The following is a 22673-nucleotide window of genomic DNA, read 5'->3' on the forward strand; positions in this document are numbered from 1 at the left end:
GTCACCACCTACTCCATAGTCCAACTCAATCATGCATTCTCACGCAATTCCTATATACTTTTAAAGTTTGGTATTAAACGAAACTACCATATTCCACTAATGCTAATCATTTAAACACTGTGATCAGGAAAAACTCTACTACCATTTGCAGCATATATTGTTTTTCTATAATTTGAGTTATCAGACAAAAAATATTCAGAAATAAGGATAAATTATAGTCTAACAAAATTGCCATATTGAGAAACAGAGAAAATGCTGTAAATTTAAGATTTCAAACTTGTAAGCAATTAAGTGAGGAAACTTTGACAGATTTTATGTGTGTCGCCAACTCACCAGAAAACGACTGGGCAGCTAGTGGGCATACTTAATTTTATCTTAATGGATTCTTAATTTGCTGCAGTCTAGTCAACCTTTCTTATTCAGTTTAAACATGCAAGAAAACTGAAAAGAAGAAGAAGAAAATTCGTAAAACGTCTAATTATTAAATACAGTCGTATTTGATTTGCGGAGTCTAATCTCTAAACTAATGCAATATGCATGCCCATATTAAAACATACCTAATTAATCAAAGATTCCATTCTTTTTTTCGATAATAATCAAAGATTCCATTCTAATATATATATAGTACGTAACGGAAATATTCATCTACTGATAGTATGTTCATGCATAACCAACTAACCAAGTGTAAACTTGGCTGATCCTACACAGTCTCCACCATGGTGTCACGTATGACCATAGTTCGTGATTTCTATGGAATTTTTGGAATTCCACTCTATTTTAATTTTTGAAAAATTCAGAATTTCAGATCAAGAATTGAAAAAAATATGAATTTCAGAATGTATTTGAAATATAGTCGAATAAGAATTGAAATTGAAATTTTTGAATTTGTCTAAATTCTAGAGATTCGGAAATCTTGAACTATGCATATGACATATTACATTTTCTCCTTTTAGTGTGAATACTTTAGAAGCTAGCTATAGACTAGATTTCAGAAAGAGAACAAATGCCCAAAAGTGAAACACACAAAAAAAAAGCTTGAGACAAAAGTCAAAGTACACACTCATAAATTCATAACAAAGTCATACATATATACACAAATAAAACATTCCCCCACTAAACCAAATAACAAATCATAATCTCGTGCACCAAACGCGATAATTACTACAAAAAAAAACAATCATCCACTACACTTGCATATTTCCAACTTATTATATCTTAACTAATCCATACTCCATAACTACTTGCCACGTGTCATGCACCTTTTCCTTGTTTGTCCAACGTCTATTTTTTCTACAGACAGAGTCAGCAAGTCAGCACAGCAGACAGCACTACAAAACTACAGCTTCCCAGTTCCTTCCTCTTTAATCAACAAACAAACCGCCTCACAATCCATACATAATTTTTTTTTTTCTCCGTCCTCCTTTTTCACACCCCCATCATTGTTGCTGTTGCACAGCCATTGTAGCAGAAATGAACTACTGTTGAAGTACTGGTGAGTTTTTTTTTTTAAAGTTTCAATTCAATTCATTATTTAGCTTTGGGGTTTGTGTTTATGATATAATTGACTGCTGTCGTGTTAAAAATGGATAAAGATTGATTTTTTATCGTTTTTTCCCCACTTTTTAGTCATTGTAAAGTACATGAAAGTAGTGGTAAAAGGTGGAATTTTGATCTGGGGGTGATTTATTTTTAGTTTTTGCTGATGGGCTTTTGATTTTTGTGTAGAAATTTGAGTTTTTTGAGAAGATGGTGGGAGAATCATGGTTTAGTAGTCTATGGAAAACTTCTAGGAAAGATGGATTAGAGAGAAAAAAACCTGAGAAATTAGTGATTGGGGTTTTGTCGTTTGAGGTTGCGAGTTTGATGTCGAAAGTGGTTCAGTTATGGAGGAATCTTAGTGATGATCAAGTACTTAGGTTAAGAGAGGAGATTGTGAGTTCAGTTGGGATTAGGAAGTTTGTTTCGGATGATGACGAGTATCTTGTTGGATTGATTTGTGCAGAGATAATTGATAATTTGAGATTTGTTGTTACAGCGGTTGCGAGGATTGGGAAGAAGTGTAATGATCCTGTGTTACAGCGGTTTGAGAGTGTGTTTGATGATTTGATGAAGAATAATGCGGATTTGTTTGGGTGGGAGTTTACCTGGAAGAAGATGGATAGGAAAGCTAAGAAAATGGAAAAGTTGGTTATGACTAGTGCGAATTTGTATCATGAGATGGAATCTCTAAACGAGCTTGAACAGGCTTTGAAGAGAGTGCAGAATATTGGTGACCCGAATTCTGGGAATAGGCTCGAGTTTAAGAAGAAGGTCGTTTGGCAGCGGCAGGTGGTGAAGAATTTGCGAGAGGTTTCAATGTGGAAGAAAACATACAATTATGTGGTTAGCTTGTTGGCAAGGTCGCTTTTCACCCTGTTCAGAAGAATAAACCACGTCTTTGGGGTTAATCAAACTGCAGCAGGAGGTGTCAAGCACTTGACGGCTGTGAGTACTAATCATCTTCCTCACAGCCGCTCCATCTCTGCATTAAGGCAAATGTCAGTTCATCCTGATTTGGTTATGTTTGCTTCGGGTCCTCTAGCTAGATCTGCAACAAAATCAGGGCCTCTTGGGAGGTCAACTACAAAATCGGGACCAATTCATGGCACACCTCAAAACAACTACACACAATGGGAGACGCAATATCATTCTTTTAATCTTCAAGGGATGTCTCGACGTTTGAAAACTAAGCGCTTCACTCCTGCGGGGCCGTTTAAAGGATGTATCGTGGGTGGAAATCTGTCTCCTGTGTTGCACAGCTCTGCTCCCATGGTTGAAGGTTCTCTGAGTTCAAGTACTTTTTATTCAGAAAGTCTGAATGGTTTAAAAGATGGCTATGCAGAACCACTGGCTCACGGTAACACACTTCATACTAATTTAGTTAATTACAGTTCCAAGTTCAGGTCAGTTTCTGCTCCTCCATCAACTCTAGGTGGTGCTGCTTTAGCTCTCCACTATGCAAATGTTATTATCGTGATTGAGAAACTCGTGGAATCTCCTCACTTGATTGGTGCAGACACAAGAGATGACCTGTACAATATGTTACCCACAAGTATAAAAGCAGCCCTAAGGGAGAAGTTAAAGTCGTATGTGAGGAACTTGGCTTCATCATATTATGACAGTGATCTTGCATCAGACTGGAGTGAAGAATTGGCAAGGATAATAGGATGGTTAGCTCCGCTTGCTCATAACATGATACGGTGGCAGTCCGAACGCAGTTTCCAGCAGCAGCACTTGGTTTCTAGGACAAGTATGCTTCTTGTACAGACCCTTTTCTTTGCGAATCTGGCAAAGACAGAAGCTGCTATTACGGAGCTTCTTGTGGGTCTAAACTATCTATGGAGATTCAGTAGGGAACTTAATGAGAAAGTTTTACTGGAGTGCGCTAGCAGCATGGAATTCGATGATTATTTGGATTACATTGGGTAACAGTTTTCCAATCCTTGGCAGCTTGCAAATGGTTTTATATCTCTATAAAGGGACAAGTAACTGATCTCATGAGCTCTATATTCTGGTGGAGCTGAACAGTACCTGTTGCTGATAGAAAAAGTGCCGTTGGTGCTTGTTAGGTCATTGAGGCTACTCTGTGTTTGGTTACAACAGTTGACAGAGGTTATCTGTTTGGGAAAACACCATAGTATTTTCTTTGTTTTCTTGTTCTATACTATCAATACAGCATACAGAAGTAAAAGTGTAGCTTGAGCAGAGGCCTTACCAGTGACCTGAGATGAATTGGAGATGTTTATTTTCTTCATTGCCACGTGAATTCCTTTGCTAGCCTCATATGATGACTGACGTTGGGGTTTATGGCCTCTGTTTTAGAAAAAAGACATACTGATGCATATACTCTGACTGAAGTCCATGAAGATGGGGCCACTTGGGTTAAGTAGATGCTTCAAATTGTTGTTTTAATGAAGTGATGGTGCAGTTTTTTCTATGTAATTCTTAAGATTTCCTTAATACAAGAAGGCATTGCAGAGATTCAGGTATTGTCTGAGCTTCTATTCTATATTCAAATCAGTTTGATTGCGTTTGTATATACATATTATTTTTACAGGTAAATAAAGTAAAAAAAAATATTGGTTGGTGCTGGATATCTTTTGAGCTTATTGTTTAACTCAGATTTGGCAAGCCAAAGATATACATGCTCCTGAGTTCTCAAATATATCCTTTAAAAGGGAGGAGTACAAATTCAGGCAGTTGAAAAAAATTAAAATGAAATACTAAATCTAGAATGGAAAAATTATAGGCATCTCTATGTTCCTTTCTTCTGTATTCCTAAGTATAAATTTATATAGTTTGTAAGTAACATGTAATTGACGCTTATCAACTTGTATATATCTTCAGTTTCATCTCTGTCTTATATCTAGGTCCTTGTTACATGTCACTACTCGTGCCATTTTGTAGTTGTCTGCTTGACAAGTAAGTTTTGTAACTGTTGGGGGTGGAGGGAGGGTTGGTATCCAAATTTTGAATTCTTTGTTCCCCTTTGATTTGACATTTCCTTAAGGCCCTAGGCAGGGTAGAGACCTCAGAGTTTGGGGTTACTCTTTTAGAAGGGAGGAAACAGAAAAAGGAAATGTCTAAAGACATGACGAAAAATTTCTAGCATCCTTCAACTCTTTGAACTGATGTAGGTTACGCTGTTGTTTTCTATTCATGGAAAACATGTTAACAGAAAACTTTCATACGTAAAGCTCTCGAAGTTGTTTTGTAATTTATGGTATTCAAAACGTGGAGTGGGTTTTACTGCATTTTCCGCATGTGTGACCAACTTGTGATCACCCACAAAGTCGTTCTTGCTACCACATAAGGCACTAAGCACATTTTCTTCTCAGAAACACGCATCTATAACATGAGGCCTGTTGGAACTTGAAGTCTTAAAGGAATACTTGCAAAAAGAAAAAGAAAAAGGAAAGAAAAAAAACTTAAAGGTATGTCCTTTAGTACTTTTTACATGAATCTCCTTTCTTTCTTCTCTTTACTCCCTGCTTTCCGTAATGCACGAATCAGCAGGACTGCTCATACATTGAGGAAGGTATTCTGATATTGCATTTAGGGAAGACATCTCTACACTATATGATAGGCGGTCTTTCCGAAGCCTCCTCAACTCTCTCAAATTGCAATTTCTATTTTGTTATTATTTAGCCATTCCACCTTTTCTTTTGTTATTATTTAGTCATTCCTCCTTTATGTCTTGCAATCGAAATCAAACACCAATTCCTCAATGTCCAACTCCACACCAACTCCCCACCCGTTATGTCTTGCAATTGAAATCAAACACTGGTGTTCTCTTGCAATCGAAATCAAACACCAATTCCTCAATGTTTCTATATATATTCTTGAGAGGTATAAGGTTTTTTTGAAGCAGTATCAAGAGTGGGTTACTGCGAAAATAAGGATAGATTGGAAAAAGGTCATAGAAGGTTAGAATTTTGCATTTTTTGTTTTTTTTTATTATTATTATAAAAGTTTGATGTGTATTATTTACTATAAAACATAAGGTATGATTAGAATTTGTCAACATAATGACTCGTGTTCTTGATATAACACAATATTAACTAGGAAGTAGGACTTGGATTCTAAATATGTTATTATAAATTCTAAATATTCTGAGATGTGATGTTCGAAGTATGTGTGATCAGTATGTTAATGTTACGATACCGTATTTGAATAGTGGTACTTGAACTTGCAAGAACTTCCTAAGGATATATAGTATTAAAATTTATTTCAAAAATCCATATAGAAACAGAATTAGGAACAATGACAAGCCCTACATTTGTTTCAGGAGAGTTGTTCTCTGCCTCGCCAGATATACCAATTGACTCCATGTCTCTGTCAGAATTTTGGTTTGTCTGAGCAGCAACTTGCAGCTTTTCTATCAGCCGTTCAAATTTAGAATGATCTGCAAGAAAAGAAAAGAGAACAATAATGTATACATAAAACAATAAGTTTCAAGCATGCTAATTCTTAGGAAGATATCCACAGATAAACCACTCACTAAATTCTGCTTACTTTGTTTTCTTCATACAAAGCCCCACAGTGATGTACAAACAAGTGTGTTTATGTTCCGAGTAAAGGAGTATCAAATGTCAACTATAGTCGTAATGCCAAGGCTTAGTTTGCAATGAACTAGGTTTTGGCATTACATTATGCTTTAAAAGTAAAACCATTCTTTACTGAGTCGGACCTGCAATTGGTTGAATGAACTATACTATTCAGAAGGCAATTTGTTGATTTGGGTGCAACTGCCTATGGTATGACTCATCCTCGGATCTGAGGGCCAACCACCTCCTCAAAACGTATGCAACACCATTGGCTTATGGAGTTTGAAAGAAATGGATATAATAGCATTGCTCCTCGCAAGTAGTGTCACTAGCTCCACTGCGGGAAGGGGCTCATGCTCAAAGCCGAAAGTATAGTGTCTTTAACCAACATTTTCGGGGTTAGAACTATTTCATAGATCGCTTTTAGGAAATCGTTTTGTGTTCATAGAGTGATGGGCATGGTGCTGACCATAGACTAAGCAAGATTAGCACCAATTTTTTTATGGGATGCATGTATTTTAAAAGGATCAGAACAGGGAATTGTTAGTAGTTGAAAAAACAGTTATGTTTCTTCTTTTATTGAGTTCATGTAATAGCAGAACAATCTATGTTGGCAGTGGAAATATGGTAGACCTAAACCTTGCATCTAGGACGAAACTACAATATTGAGTGGTATGCTGTCACAGCCCGAATTTCTAAACAATAACAAAATGAATATTTGAAATATAAATATCTCAAACATCACTAGGTTCACTTGTTTAAAAACCCAGACTATGACGGGGGATACTACACATACAAAACCCTAACAGCCATATCATTCAAGAATCAACTTAAATTAAAATAATCCCAATAATTATCCGCCATTGCTTTATTAAAATATCATCCCGTCCAAACAAAACATCAAACAGACTCTCTGAATTATAGTCTTTACTACCATGTTCTCATGCCATGAAAAATAAACTACGTTATTACATCCTTCCAATAAGAATCAGACCTAAAATAAAACTAACGGACTGCTCCATGCAAGAATCCCAATCACACGCCGCGGTTCCACTGCCTTCCACCTATGTTCCCAAGAACACACCCACGTTAAAAACAAAGCAAACATGGGTCAAAGAAAATGGAATTTCTTTGGTATGAGTAGACTAATCACATGTAAACATTTCAAATCTTTTCTTATCCAACTAACACTTTAACTCTATCATAACCTAATCATTCTTAGCTTGGAAGAAAGGTAGTTCCGATCATCTCAACCGCATAGTTTCTTCCCAAGCAAAACTTTCATTATATTAACTCATTCTAGTAACTTCGTTTTAATATCTAAATAATTGAATTACAACTTACCGATATCCATCTTTGTATAAAGGGTAGGACCCGGCCTCCAGACAAAATATTATTAAGTCCTACCCTCTTGCAAAGAAAGTTAGAACTTGTATATAACATATGTAGATATCCTATATGTATTCAAAAGTAAACCCAACCACACATTATAATCAAATCAATTTATCTTATCAATTAATCAATTACTTTTCTTTTACACCCACCCTTTAGTACCTACTCCACGATTTGCACTCACACATTTGCCAAATCATACATTCCTGTGCCTCTCTCCCACCGAATACCACCATATCATAGCCACCTCTGGGCTTTCATACACATATTTTTCATGTGCTCTTTGGGCACAAAACTCGGTCATTCATGACACATTCAATGAATACGTTAGGTTATTCCCGCCACATTCAAGGAATACCTATCATATTACTAACGGGTCATTCATGGCACATTCAATGAATGTCCCGGTCATTCCCGCCACATTCAAGGAATACCCAACCCTACATTCCCGTCTGTTTCAAGGAATATAACTAATAACTTCGCAAGGTGAATTACCTTCCTCTTTAGTTCAAACAATCTTTAGGTCATTCATGGCACATTCAATGAATATTCATTCATGGCACATTCAATGAATACCCATATATAATGCTAACGGGCCATTTATGGCACATTCAATAAATGTCCACCTAACATATGACATCATCAGTCATAAAACTAAATTCCAAAACTTGAGGCGTGGAGAGTTCTAAAAGGGTGCGGTAAATTTTGTTTACGCATTATTGAAATTTTATTGCATAAATTATTTCAGAGAACGAAGGAAAATCTTGATTCAATTATTTTTTGTTTACGCGTTATTAATTTCATGGATGTATAAGTGTCATAACGTTGTGTATCGTAAAAGACTGAAAAATCACAAAGCAGTAAATACATATACACAAGTATATTTAGAAAGGTCTTAGCCTAAGTCAAACATGCTAATAGTTCTAGACTTATCCTAATAGACCGAATCATAATTTTAGGAAAAAGTCAAATTTTGGGTCAACTGGTCAAAGTCAGCCCTGGTCAAAAGTCAACAGTCAACATTGGTCAACCCGGCCTAAACTCCTCTAACCCAAAAGCCCAAAACCTAAGGCCCATAGTCTAAACTTAACTAAAAAAAAATAAAATCTAAAATTTAACACACAAGCCCAACCCACGATTTGGCCCAAGCCCAAATTCGAATTTTACTGTTCATCTCCTTCCTCACAAAACCTCCACCAGCGCCTCCACCACCTATGCAGCCACCACCGGCCATCTATAACCACAATGAACCCAACGGTTTTCATCCCCATGAAAAACCCCACCTACCTATACCATCAATTCATGATTTCATCATACTGTAAAAATCCAAATTCGACACCATTAACAACCTTTGGAGCTTCGACAGCTCCTCTACAACTCCCAAACACCACCGAAACCACCAACCTATCAGTCACCATTTCCAATTCAAATAACAACCCATATCAACTCGACATACATCAACACTTCAACCCAAAACCCAATAAAAATCGGCTTACCCAAACTCAACAATTCCAACAGTAACAAGCTTATATCAAATGTATATAAATAATTAAATTTGATTCAAAATCATCTTTTTATTACATAGGTTTGTTTACACAGTACCCAGACTAAGTCGATCACAGTACTGCATATTAAGTCGAACAGTATGTAGAATAAACAGTATGTAGAATAACACTGAAGAATAAATGAACATAAATAATTAGCAGATTAGCAGATATCAGACATTTAAGTTTTTAAACAGACTTAAAAATATTGGTTTAGTGAAAGATAAAAATATCTACTCACTGTTTATAAACCGAACAACGAGAAAAACCCGAAAGACTGAAGTCGACTGCTGCGCGAAAGAACGATCTTCCTCGTTCAAAACCCTTTCTTCTTTCAGTAAAACTCCCCTTTTTTTTCTAAAACTCTCGCTGGGTTTTTCTTTTTCTTTTTCTTTCCAAAACTCTACGTGAGAATACTCTATTTTTAGTTTTTAAAACCTCCCCCGAAAAACAAGAGTTGAAACTTATCTACTTATTTAAGGGCTTTTATCCGTAACTGCTGGATATCCTATATATGTTTTATCTATTTTTTTTATTATTTTCATTATTATTATTATTATAGGAAAAAAAATACAAGACGGGGTGTTATATATGCTTCTCAGATGATTCAATTAGTGAAATGAACACCTTTGTTTTTTATCGTGCTCAGATATTTTTTATTTCTAGAAATTTTGTGTTTTGTTTATTTTCAAAGTGGCAATTTGTAGCCATTCCGGAGATGTTGTTTGATTTGTCTATCACATATTTGTTCTATATCCATTGCCGCGGAAGGATACTTATCTTCTACTTCTTCTCTGTGCATCATGCTTTGAGTGTTTCTGCTTGACTTCTCGAGCATCGTATCATAACTTAAGTTATTCCTTTTCTTCTCTTTTTTGTTGAGGGCGGCTGAGAGGGCTGCGACTCTTCTGTTCTGGGAACTTCCGTTTGAGGGGTTTGCCTTTGCCTTAGACAGAAGAACAATGGATTGACAACCGGGAAGGGATGCTTGACATAGATATTGATTTGAACAAAGGAATTGAAATCGGTACCAGAAACCAAACAAGAGATGGAATTCCAGATAGATGACCAACCTAGCTAGGAAGTAGAGCTAACCTAAGCAGGAAAAGATGTTTACTTACAGAGGGGACCGGTGAGGGAGTGGGAAGAAAAAAGAGGGTATGGTATAGAGAATATGGAAACATATAGGAATTAGGAAGCATATGGGAATGCCACAACAGAGATCAACTAGAGTTTATGCCTTGCGAATGAGTGTCATAGTAGTGTACAAGTATGCAAACCGTGCTACGCACCGAGGTTTTTTTTTCCTAAAGTCTTGAAACCCGTCATTCGAGATCGATAATTAGCATGGTTTCTTTGGATTCTAATTGTAATTATATAGGGGATGCTCATCTAATTTAAATATATATATATAACTAAAACATCATTCCTTTTGGTATTAAAGAGTGTTGTCTTATCTAAAAACAATTGTGAACCAGAGTTATTTCAGACAATTATCTATGAATCCACTTAGAAATCTGACAATAAAATGGATTGTTGTGTTGCATTGAGGTAAAATGGGCTTTTCCTAAAGTTTGCAGTTGGATCCTGAATTTACTTTAACCTTATGGTTTCTAAGCTATTTGAATCAATCTTTTAAATTGCATGACCAGGGGGATATTTTGTGTTATGTAGTGACACTTCAGGTCAATAGTCCCACGGAAAATAAGCTTTAGTCCGAATCAAATCTCAATCCTCCAGCCCAAACATATACCACCATGGGACAGGGTAGTGTATATAATAATTGCTCACTTGAAGATAAGTGACCTAGTCTTACAGAGCATATACATACATCATATATATATGTGAAGCTATTAAGCATCAACTTAGAATGATCCATGAGCAGAATTTTCTTAAAATACCATATGTGCACCGACTATTTTCGAAAAACCGGTGCGAAGCTCGGTTCGCATACTAGTACTATCAATAGAATCAGAAGTGTCAGTAATTCTTCAGAAAAGTGTGTGTGTTGGGGGTTGGATGAAATGACCATCGAACTTAGTTGAGCTGAGGAAAAATTCATTCTTTAGGGATTTGTCTAAAAGCCCTAAGCATATTTCGGTTGATGAGTGTTAGCTGTGTTGCTTAATACTTACTTGATTACAACAAACAAATTGGTTCTTCCCTGTTGTTTGTTCGTTATAATTCAGTGCAGAAGGGGCATTAGCAATTTCAGATTGATTTAGCTTAATGTTTGAGCAGCTTCAGCTTATTCAAGCCCAGAGCTTGTTTCATTAAAGTCGTATGTTCCTTACTTCCATGTGAGGGGTAGGTTAAATGACAACTACTACTTTATTATGAATGAACTTCAAAGAATTCAATGGCGTGAAATGTGATTCTAATAACACATAAGAATAATATTGAAGAAACTGAACACAAGAACTATTTACTTTGTCAACAGTAATTTGATTATAGTACATTGGCCTCTATTTCTAGGCACCGTAGTGGGCATTGTCATTTGCATGCCAACTGTCTAGTACATAATATATTCATATTATTTACAATGGATATGGTATATGGGGAGATTTGTCTTCAACAAACACTCGATTTCTTTGATGACACAATGCAGCCAACTTACATAAGCAACATTCCACTGATTTTTAAGCATAGGACTCCAAATCTTTGATGTGGATTTACGATTAACATGCCATCTTATCATCATCTTGCTCTGTAAGCTCAACCAGCATCGCCTTTGGTCATGTTTGGTTGCAGCAGCCAATATCCCATATTTAGAATGCTCTACAAAACTTGTTGGCGTTCACTTCCAATTTCGGTGATGCAAGTTGGTTGGAGAGATCTTCCAAAACTTTTCTCTCTTTATGCTTATTCGACGTTGGCTTCCACAATTGCTTTGTGTGACAGATAAACCAGGGATGCCTCAGTACTTCATCCGCACTTAGCCTTAATGAAGCATCCCTTGTGAGCATTCTTCTAAGCAGATCTCGAGCAGGAAGAGATATGGTTTCCTGAATCCCAGAATTTATATTTAAGTTCTCTTTCTTATGTGCCTCATCAATTGCCTCTTTAGTATTGGCCTGAAACGGTAACTCACCAACTAGGAGGACATGAAGGAGGACACCAACACTCCATATATCAACCTTCTCAGAATAATCTCCCACCAGAACTTCTGGGGCAACATAAACTGGACTACCAACTAAACCAGACAACTTACCAATTGTGATCCACGCAGCTAGTCCAAAATCTGCAAGCTTCATCTTTCCCGATGAAGTGAGGAAGACGTTCTCCGGCTTAATGTCTCTGTGCACAACACCCTTTTCATGACAATACTTGATAACTACTATCAACTCTTTAAACATAAGAGCTGCTTGGCTTTCTGAACACGGCCCATTATTAACAATATGCTCAAACAAATCCCCACCGGAGCATAACTCCATTACGAGATGAAAACAGTCAATGTCCTCATAAACTCATTATTAGTTTAGAGTGACTTTTGACCAGGATGGCCAGACAGGTGTTGCATTATTTCTATCTCCTGACTATCTGTCTTCTTATCCACTTTACTTAGGGTTTTTTAAGGCAAACTCTACTCCGTTTGCCTTACTTGTGCACAACCTCACTGAACCATTTACCCTTCCCGATTACCGTCCTAAATCAAAATCATCTACAAATTTCTTCGGATTCCTATCTTAGTGCCAGCATCAACGCACTCTAACTTTCTCTTCTTCCCGCTTTGACCGTCCGGGACTTCCACAAGATGTATCAACAACCGCAGCTAGTAGTTGAGTTGAGATGTATCACACTACCAAAAAGCGAGTTTACCCGAGAAGGGCGCTTATAAAGAATAGCCGGCAGGTTTAAATGCGTGGGAAGTTACCCTCGCATTTAGATGCGCCGGGTAAAATCTGAAGGTCCGCATCCGGGGTAAAACTCTCCAGATAGTTTTAGTATTCTATGGGTTTTAGATGTGGCCGATGGTGTTAAACATTCAGAGTTACTAACCCTGGATAGAGGCTTATTATGGTTTTCACTAGTTGGTGAGTTCAGACTATCGATTAATAAATTTCCCAACAGTTGTTTAATATTTTGTAGCACACGCCCTAAATCAAAATCATCTACAAATATCTTCCAACCAATTTCAACTGTCGGCATACCTTTCCCCAATTATCAGTGCCAAACTAATTTCATTAATTTCGTTCCCACTAAAAATTTATTTGGAAAAATAAAATAATAATAAGAAAAAAAACCTAAAATCTATTTTTCCTCTCTCCCTCACGCATACCTTTCCCCAATTCTTTCAGCCAAACTAATTTCAAGTTAATTTTCAACTCTCCTTCCCAAATCCAAAAGGTAAAACCTAAAAAATCTGCACTCTCTCTTTCTCTCTCTCTCTCTCTCATTCTCACACTCTCTCCCAAATAAAAGATTTTTTTTGTTTGTTTCTAATAGTGCAAGATGAGAACAATGTGTCAATGTGTATCTTATTGTGCTTACTGGTTCCTATAATTGGCATCGTTTATACTTTGTCTTTTATAATAGTCTGGATTAAAAGTATGGAATCATTTGTTAATTTTAACACAACGGGAAGACAAAACTTAATGAATATAAGTAAGCATGAATTAGAAGCTGATCAATTTTTGGTGAGTCCAAAAAAATTCCTTATTATCTCCAAAATTATGCTACTTTTTGTATCTGCTGACAAGAAAGGGATCGCTAACACATATCCAGCTTAACACGGACATGTGCACAGTGGCGGAGCCAATAAGTCACGAAACCTTGGCATGCATCGTCGCATTGGCAATGTCCATGCCCCATTTGACCCGTTAGTCACAAAACTTTTAAAAAAAGAGTCGACATGAAGATTTGTTTCAGTGATTTTTTCGGTTGTTTCATTAAGTTTAGATCTTTAGAGTTGAAAAGTACAGAACTTAGCACGCGGGGTAAGGGTGAATATACTTTTTGTTGGTGATTATAGTTTAACAAAATTATTTTCTAATAAATATGAATTTTTTTGTAGTTGATATATTTCAACTACCACTGTTCAGGCGAGAGACACCCCTGTTCAGGCGAGAGACGGTGTTGATATTCTTGAGCACTTGGTCATATCCCTATTGGTACCTATAAAATCACTTCTTAGCTTTATATAAGAGATTGATATTAGTGAAGAGTGAATTTAATATACAAATTTAGTTTAGTCTGGTATTTGTGTTTCTCATTGTGGTTGATTGATTTGTTTAAATTGATTTGGATGAGAAGCTGCAGGTTCCTTGGCTCTTCTTCTGTTCTTCCTGCGTTATGTTGGTGAAAGTTTGGTTATATTGTTGCTTAGTATGTAAGTGTGTATTCTATGTTTTAATTAGTGTCCTAGTCATGAATAATGAATTGTCGTTGTTGTTGTTGTTGTTGTGGTGGTTAATAGTTTGGTTTGGTATTGTTATTCGTTATTTGTTTGTTTGTTGTTGTTTTGTTCCATAGTGCTCTCATTTGTCAACGTTTTTTTCATGCGGATATATATGTCTTCTAAATGTTATCTCGGGTTTTAAGTACACAACAAACTGAGGTAACATCTACCGAGATAATATAGTTCCCAAAACCGAGATTATAAATTGACCAATAATCTCATTTCCAAAAGAACTTTGACATAATATCTAACTTTATAATCTCTGTTTTAATGTTAAAAGTCGAAATGAATAACGAGAATAATATTGATTATAGGTGCATGCCCTTCCTACAAATAATAACATCATTGTTAATTAATAAATATGACCCAACCAACATTTTTATTTAAAATTCATGTAAAGGTAGGCCTATCTTTGATTCATACGCTCTTGTACATTTATATAGTAGTGACTGGTGAGCAAGTTGAATCTAATGTCATTGTACTTCTCAAAGTTGTCAAAAACAAAATTTAATTACTACGTAGGAATTTAATGACATGTGAATGAAATTTAATGACATGTGTTGTCCAATCTTTAAAACAACCTTGTTGGCAGCATCAAGCTTTGCCTTGTTGGCCTCTAAGTCATTTGCACCGAGTGCGTTCCTAAGTTCTGAAACCTTGTTGGCAGAAACGGTCACAATACTATACCATGAATTGGTGATTATAAGATGCATGAATATATGTGTTTGACTCTAGTTTCATCTAATTTTGTACTCACTTTGGTACTGAATATTAGGTCACTGTATGTATGCGTAGAGTTAGCTGGAAGTTAGTGTATGCCTAGAGCCCTAGAGTTAGCATTGTAACTCCTTGGCCTAGTTAGTGTATGCCTCTACATAACTATTTAGCTATTTTTCTTGTTTTGAGTTTCATTCATTCTTTCTTATCTCTTAGAAGTACATCATGGAGTCAACGTGCTTGATAGATAAGAGTTGGATTGATCTAGACGATTTCCGGCATCCGCGTTTTATAAGAGGTGTTACAGAGTTTGTAACCTTTGACTCGGAACACCACGTTAACAAGAATGTCATACCATGTTCTTGTCGAAAGTGTCGAAACCAAAGCGCAAAGAATGAGTCACGATAATGTTGCCCTACACTTTTTTAGCTATGGGTTTGACAAGACATATAAAATGTGGTTCTTGCACGGTGAGAAAGAAGTGGAAGAATAACACAATGAAAGAGGGCCGGGATTTCAAGAGAACATGCATGTGGTTGACATGAATGCTTCTTTCCACACCATTGCTTAAGAGTTTAGTCTTGACAACTTGGACACTTTTCTTGGAGATGATCCGGAGGTTGTCAGAGGGGGGAGAAAGTCGTGACGGTGTTGCTTTTTAACGCTAACTTGCATGAAGCAATGACTGCATTATATCCGGATGTGACTTCAAGGTGTTCTTAGATTTGTCGTGAAACTCCTTAACCCGAAGTACACAAATGGGTGGAGTGATAAGAGTTTTATCGTATTGCTTCAACTACTCCGCGTGGTGTTGCCCTGGCGGTAACAAGATACCGTAGAATAACTATAGGGGATATAAGATGATTAAAAGACTTGAAACCGAAATGCAAGAAGATTGATGCATGTAGAAATGACTGCATCTTGTATTGGGAAAAGAATGAATTTAAGGTTACCTGTCCTACTTGTGGAGTTTCTAGATACAAAACTCCAACCATTGAGGATTTGAGGAAGCGAACTAGGGTGCCTGCTAAGGTCTTGCGATACTTTCCACTTATGGAAAGGTTAAAGCGATTGTATAGTGTGCCTTGGGTGGCAAAGGAGATGCGGTGGCATTCTACTGGAGAATCAAAGCCTGGCACGATGAGGCATCCTGTTGACTCGGCAGTGTGGAAGCAAGTCAATTTAAAATATCCAGACTTCTCTGTAGAGCCACGGAATGTTAAGCTGGGACTAGCCACCGATGGTTTTACTCCTTATGGCAACTTTGGAGCGCAACACGCTTCATGGCCTGTTATGCTTGTGAACTATAACCTCCCGCCTTGGCTATGCATGATGAAGTCTCAATTCACTATGCTTTCAACTCTCATTGAGGGTCCAAGCAACCGGTAATGATATTGACGTTTATTTGCAGCCATTGGTTAAAGAACTCCAAGAATTATGGCGTGATGGGGTGATGGTTAAAGATGCATTTAAAGGTGAAGAGTTCCATATCGTGCCATTTTATTGTGGACAATCCATGATTTTCCAAAATTATGGGAATATCTCCGGCTGTAGAACTAAAGGAAAATTTGCTTTCCCTCCTTGTGGTCTGTTCGAAAACTGCTTCTATAAGACTTCACCATGGAAGTAAGCATGTGTATATGAGAAGTAGACGGTGGCTTCCATTGAGATCCGAGGTTAGAAATGATACAAGAGAAAGCACCTATGATAAGACAAAGGAAGAAGGTGAGCAACCAATAAGGTTGACTGGAGTTGAAGTTAAGAGAATGACTAAGAGTTTGAAAAATCATCAATTTGGGAAGCTCGGCAAGAATAAGGAAGGGAATAAAGGAAATTTGTGGTTTTCAAAGCGATCTATCTTCTTTAAGCTCAAGTATTGGAAACACATTCTCGTCCGTCATAACCTTGATGTCATGCATATTGAAAAAAATGTATGTGAAATTCTTCTTGCTTTGATGTTGAATACGAAAAGGGAAAACTAAAGGTGATGTCAATGCACGCAAAGATTTAAAGCGCATGAAGAGAAAGAAGAAATATTGGGTGACTAAGCTTGGCGGGAAACAGGTTATGCCTCAAGGTATCTTTTGGCTTCGAAAAGAGGAGAAGAAGTTGTTCATCCAAACCTTGCGCAATCTTAGTGTACCTATTGGGTTTAGTGGTAATTGGTCTAATATTGTCAAAGGAGATTCAATGGATTTGAGACAAATGAAGTCACATGACTATCATATTCTAATGCAACATTTGCTGCCGGTATTAATACAACATGCTTATAGAGATGGCAACAGAAAAGAAGCTCGAACAATTATTACTACCATTTGTACTTTCTTTAGTGCTTTGTGTTCGAAGAAAGTAGAGATTGAAACACTTGATGTACTGAAAAGGGGTATGGTCAAGGCATTGTGCGCGCTGGAGAGAATCTGCCCACCATCATTGTTTGTTACTATGATGCATCTTCCTATTCACTTAGCTCATGAGGCTCTGCTTTTTTGGGACTGTTTTCTTTAGGTGGATGTATTGTTTTGAAAGGTACGTAGCCTGATTTTTGTTACTTATTTTATTTATTTATTTTCTCATTTTTAAGATTCTATTGATTCTAAAATACTTTTTTAAGGTATGAAATATTTCAAGGATTATGTTACCAACAAAGCGCTCCCGGAAGGGTGTATTGCAGAGCGTTACTTGAAGGAGGAGGTGGTCTTTTAGATAAACTTGATAGGATGGCTGAAAATGAACCTTATGTTTTACCAGATTTTTTGGATAGTGTAGACGACAACCACACTGCCAATGAGGGTGGGCCACTTGGCCCAAGTGCAAAGTATTTATTGGAAGGTGTGGAGTATGAACAAGCACGCCAATGGGTACTAAGAAGTCATCCTAGTTATGACAGATGGCACACGTAAGTATATCACGTCGTATTAAAGTTTTTAGAAACTTAACACAATCTAAATTATATACATAATCCTAACTGACTTTATTACTTCAAAAATCATTTAGGAAGTACACTAGCTTCATTGAGGACAATAGAACAAGTGCAAGGAGGAGGACTGAGCACACTAGGGTTGCATTGTGTTCTGATGATTTCATCACATGGTTGACAAAATAGCAGGAGTTCCTCGAATCCACTGATGATCACTTCAAGGATTTAGTTAGGGGACCTACACGCTTTGCTACAAAGTACCATAAGTATTGTGTTAATGAGTTTCTCTTCATCACCAAAGACTATCAGAAAAATAAAAGGAACCAAAACAGCGGTGTTACCACACAAGTTGCCCTACAACTTTCCGTTCTAGTTCTAAGGATAAAAATCCAATTGATGAAGATGCAGATTACTATGGCGTTCTAACAAACATTGTTCAACTAAATTATCGTGAAGACTACAAGACTGTTTTGTTCAAGTGTGATTGGGCTAAGTGCACACAACTTGGTGTGAAAGTGGATGAGGAAGCAAAGTTGAGGTTGGTCAACTTATCCAATCAACTCAGTTCGGACCATATATGTGATGAACCATTTATTCTTGCGAGAAGGCTACTCGGGTTTTCTATTCCCAAGATCCCAAGAATCTTGAATGGCATGTAGTCTTTGGAGGTTCCAAGAAAAGTGTATTTTGATGAAGGTGGACCGTGTCTCTCAGAGGAAAGAGTGGTGAATGATTCAGATATAGGGCCTAACAACCTCGACATTTCTATGGTGGATGAACTGATATTCAACGACCCAAATGACATGTTTGAAGTTGTTGAGAGTAGCAGAAAAAAAAAAGAGATCTAGAACATAGTCCATTTATATTTTGTGTTGACTTAGTGGTGTGAGTTTTGTGGTATTAAAATTTTGGTAGTTCTTTGATTAAGTGCAACTTTTTTTTTGAACAGGGTATGCCTGTACTTGAATCTTTTATTTTCCGGGCTGAATTTTTCATGTGTGCATAATAGGCCTTTTATGGAATGCTTTCTCTTGCTAGTTAAATAGAAATTTAAATAAAAAATTAACTGATCTTGATCTTTGCACCATGGACATGCATACTTGTTGTATTGTATTACGACTCTTTGCACATGGACGAGGGACAAACACATAGCAGCTCACATTCACTAAGTGACGACAGACTTTGGTGATGACTTAGGTAATGGAGATGACTTTTAGTTTTCAGTTTTCCATACCATTGTTTTGATCTTACTAACAAATTTGGTTGATATATGCAGGTGAGACACACATTTTTGTGCATCAACTTCCTCTTCTAAGGAAACAAGAGGTCCTTCGATAGGTGTTTCGAGGAGGAGCCCCGGCTATGAGAAGGTAATCATTAAGCTTAATGAGTGGGGTCAACCAGATGAGCCCAAAGAAGAGGTTGACCATTTCATCACCAAGCTTGGTCACATTGCTCGCCGTGACATCCCAATTCGCTATGATAGTTGGAAACCAGTTCGTTCGCATGAGAGCATCATACCCAAATCTATTAAAACTTTAGGAAGAATGTATGTGTTTGAAAACATCGATACTATTGACACGGATTGGACAATAAGCAAATTCCAGAAAGCGTGGAAGGAGTACAAGCATGAGTTGTTCAAAAAATACGTCAAAGATCAACCTCCTTCCTTTGTGAGGGAACATCCCAAACAAGGAATTCCTCTGCAAGATTGGCGACAATTTGTGGATAATTGCAATTCGAGAAATTCAAGGTTAATGGGTTTTCTGTTTTATTTCATGGTGATTAAGTATATGTGTTTTGATATAAATTAAAGTGCACTATTACTAACTTTAACATGTGCAAGCTTCTAGTTTGAGGAACATAGAAAATTGTTAGCAACAAAAACTCTTCGTGTCTTGGGAGGAAATCTGCAATTTGTAGCTAAAGTTGAAATGACAAAGGAGAAAGGGGTCCCTGTGTCATCTATCACTAGATTGGACCAATATATGCACAATCATAAAAGAAAGAATGGGGAACACCAAGACCCGGAGCTAGTTGTTAGTGTACTGACTTAATAAGAATTGAGATACTAAATTATTTTTAAGATAGTAATTTGAGATATTTTTGTTTATCCGATTTACTAGGAAAAGCTTAATGACTACACTGCTTTGCACCTGGAGTCACGAGAGACGTCGGTGAATGATGCCCTCACAAAGGTCTCATATTGAATCATAGTTATTGTAATTAATTGTTGTTTGACATGATTTTAAGGGTATTAAATCGATTGTCCATTAAGTACAGGTTCTTGGGCCAGATAGTAGGGGCTGTTTTCGAGGCTTGGGTGAAGGGGTCTGCAAAACATCGGTGAAGAAGATGAAAGTTGTGGCACAACAGAATTTAGCTTTGAAAGAGATGAACACGGACCTTGTGAAGAGGGTATATGTGCTTCGAATCTGATGTTGGAGAATTCAGCTTTGTTGAGAGAATTTATGAGCCAAGGAAGAATGTCTATGGTAGATGTTGAATCGCCATGTTCTAGTCACGCTTCCCCGGTAATTATTCGAGTTATTTTTTGAAAAAATATCTCTTATAAGGAAAGACTGATAACATAATTTAAATTTGTAGGTTGTTAATGAATATATTGGTAAAGAATGTGATCTGCGTGGTGGTTGGCTACTTAGAGTCGTGTGGCGAGAGGTATCATGCAAGATATTGATCCTAATACCGAAGTTTGGTAACAGGAGATTGGAAGAGGGGAACTTCAAAGTTCATGTGAACGCGTGGTTTATGACGGAGGTGTCTTTGTACTACCATTGCCTCATGATGATTGGAGATCAAAGTTTGGCGAGGTCGCCAAGGGAGTGTTATCCGCCCAAAGAACTGCTAATGTTGTAATCATTGGGTCACCTTCTTGAAACACTGCTCATTTACTTAAATGTTTTTATTGGCTTTTACCAGTGCCAAGTACTAAGTAAACTACTGGCTTTTTGTTATTTCCTTTTGGGTTTCGTGGTTGTGATGTATATTTTTTATCACTATGTAATATGGTTCTTAGGAAAGCAATAATTGAGTTGTGTTCTACCAACCCCCTTGGTAACTCCGCCTATGCAAACTTATTTGAGTACTGTAATCTGGAAAAAGAGTAGGCATACTAGATAGGAGTCTTTTTAGATTTCTATCATCAAGTTGTACAGTTCTTGCCTTCTTACCATGATTTTCATTTGACAGTTTGGTTTCATGTTGCTCGCTCTTCTGCGGAAGTTTGATTTTCCACCTTTCATGGTGCTCATCATTGCAATCCAGTGTCATGTGTTGAAGATTGAGCATTGCCAGATGGATTGGAGGAATGACATATTAGGCAAGGCTCAACAGGAAAGGCGATTTCTAGTCGATTTACTTTCATTCATAAGAAATTATGTTTCCCTCCATGATCAGTAGGTAGATTTCTATTAGAGGCATATCAAATACCTCTCCCAGGAGACGTTACTAGTAATCTTGTGATAGTCAAGTGATCTAGTGGCCCATGTCAGAGATCCAAGCTGGTTAGACATTCAATGGTGGCGTTACTATGTGCTTTAGAGCTAACCAAATCCTAATTTTGAATTTCAAAGAGGTTGCTAAACAATTGGTGCTTAGTCATTGCTAGGGTATTAGAGATTACTAGGACTGGTTGCTAGACAGATGGTGTGGTGCTGATTTTTGGTTTCTGAAGGAAGTAATATGTATACTTAGTGAACGACATATCTTATTCTTGTTTTTTTTTTTTATGAACACATTGTTTCTTTATGAATACATTAGCGTTTGTAGCATTTGAGTAGGAACTTGCAAGAATGTAATTGGTGCAGGAAAGAATGTTATGTTGGGATACCTAAAACAATTATTATAAGAAATTTTTTTTTTAAAAATAAAGAACTAATACCCGACGGATAAAAACTGTCTAATAGCAAACTACCCGACGGCTAGTAGCTAGCATATCCAATGGCTGGTGATAGCTGGTCTAACCGACGGTTCATAACAGCAGAACTATCCAACGGTTTTTAACAGTAGGAATATCCAACGGTTTTTAGCAACAGGAATATCCGGCGGTCTTTGGCAAAGAACTATCCGGCGTTTTTGGCGGTACATATCCGACGGTTATTAACAGTAGGAATGTCCGTCAGCAAAGATCTTCAACCCCGACGGCCTGTTTTGACCAATAAAAACCGTCGGAAGCCTATGCCGACCGAGCATTTTCCGATGGTCTTGCGGCAGTTTTGGTCTGTCGGGTAATACCTTTCGCGACAGCCATAGTCAGTCGGGTAAAATCGTTCTTTTTGTAGTGTCAACAACCGCTTCAACTACGGCCTTTTTAGGCAAACTAAAGATTGTTCTCCTCTTATTTGAGACTTTTCCTCTACCATAAGTTTTCTTAGCACGAGTTTATGTTGTTCAATTCAAAACAAAAAAAACGACGATGGTAACTATAATTTATAGGCACTCTCGGCTTAAGTAATACGCAAGCAACAATCATTATTTGAGTTCTACCATGAGAAGGAAACCGCGTTTATTTGCGTTTATCGGTGATCGGTCCATCATGACAATTGCTATAAAACCCATGCCTCCACTAATATATACACAACTACGTTTACCGAAAAATG

At 37.1% G+C, this 22673-nt stretch overlaps 2 protein-coding genes, 1 long non-coding RNA gene and 1 pseudogene across 3 annotated transcripts; 3 read left to right on the forward strand and 1 right to left on the reverse strand.

Moving 5' to 3' along the window:
* Positions 1-1297: 1297 nt before the first annotated feature.
* On the forward strand, positions 1298-4133 carry LOC147486998 (protein PSK SIMULATOR 1-like). Its single transcript, XM_086570393.1, has 2 exons — positions 1298-1492; positions 1726-4133. Exon 2 carries the CDS (start codon positions 1747-1749, stop codon positions 3466-3468), a length of 1722 nt encoding a protein of 573 aa, XP_086426519.1. The 5' UTR covers positions 1298-1492; positions 1726-1746; the 3' UTR covers positions 3469-4133.
* A 7657-nt stretch (positions 4134-11790) lies between these two features.
* Positions 11791-13171, reverse strand: LOC147486999 (serine/threonine-protein kinase PEPKR2 pseudogene; annotated as a pseudogene).
* A 3067-nt stretch (positions 13172-16238) lies between these two features.
* LOC147487000 (uncharacterized) lies at positions 16239-19334 on the forward strand. The gene is made up of 8 exons (XM_086573909.1): positions 16239-16436; positions 16549-16723; positions 17110-17507; positions 17605-17663; positions 17749-17995; positions 18244-18311; positions 18428-18592; positions 19331-19334. Exons 1-8 carry the CDS (start codon positions 16239-16241, stop codon positions 19332-19334), a joined length of 1314 nt encoding a protein of 437 aa, XP_086430035.1.
* A 648-nt stretch (positions 19335-19982) lies between these two features.
* On the forward strand, positions 19983-20454 carry LOC147487001 (uncharacterized). The gene is made up of 3 exons (XR_015200743.1): positions 19983-20093; positions 20181-20252; positions 20338-20454. It is a non-coding gene; the product is annotated as an uncharacterized LOC147487001 (long non-coding RNA).
* Positions 20455-22673: the final 2219 nt, after the last annotated feature.

This window comes from Coptis chinensis, chromosome 7 (genome assembly GCF_015680905.1).
Source record: "Coptis chinensis isolate HL-2020 chromosome 7, ASM1568090v1, whole genome shotgun sequence".
NCBI lineage: Eukaryota > Viridiplantae > Streptophyta > Magnoliopsida > Ranunculales > Ranunculaceae > Coptis > Coptis chinensis.

What these genes read in the sequence shown, in the direction of transcription:
- LOC147486998 (XM_086570393.1), top strand. Translation starts at nt 1,747, where the DNA reads ATGGTGGGAGAATCATGGTTTAGTAGTCTATGGAAAACTTCTAGGAAA.
- LOC147487000 (XM_086573909.1), top strand. Translation starts at nt 16,239, where the DNA reads ATGCGGTGGCATTCTACTGGAGAATCAAAGCCTGGCACGATGAGGCAT. An exon ending in TGGATGTATTGTTTTGAAAG is followed by an intron (nt 17,664 to 17,748) that starts GTACGTAGCCTG and finishes TACTTTTTTAAG; the next exon opens with GTATGAAATATTTCAAGGAT. An exon ending in CCTACACGCTTTGCTACAAA is followed by an intron (nt 18,312 to 18,427) that starts GTACCATAAGTA and finishes TTTCCGTTCTAG; the next exon opens with TTCTAAGGATAAAAATCCAA.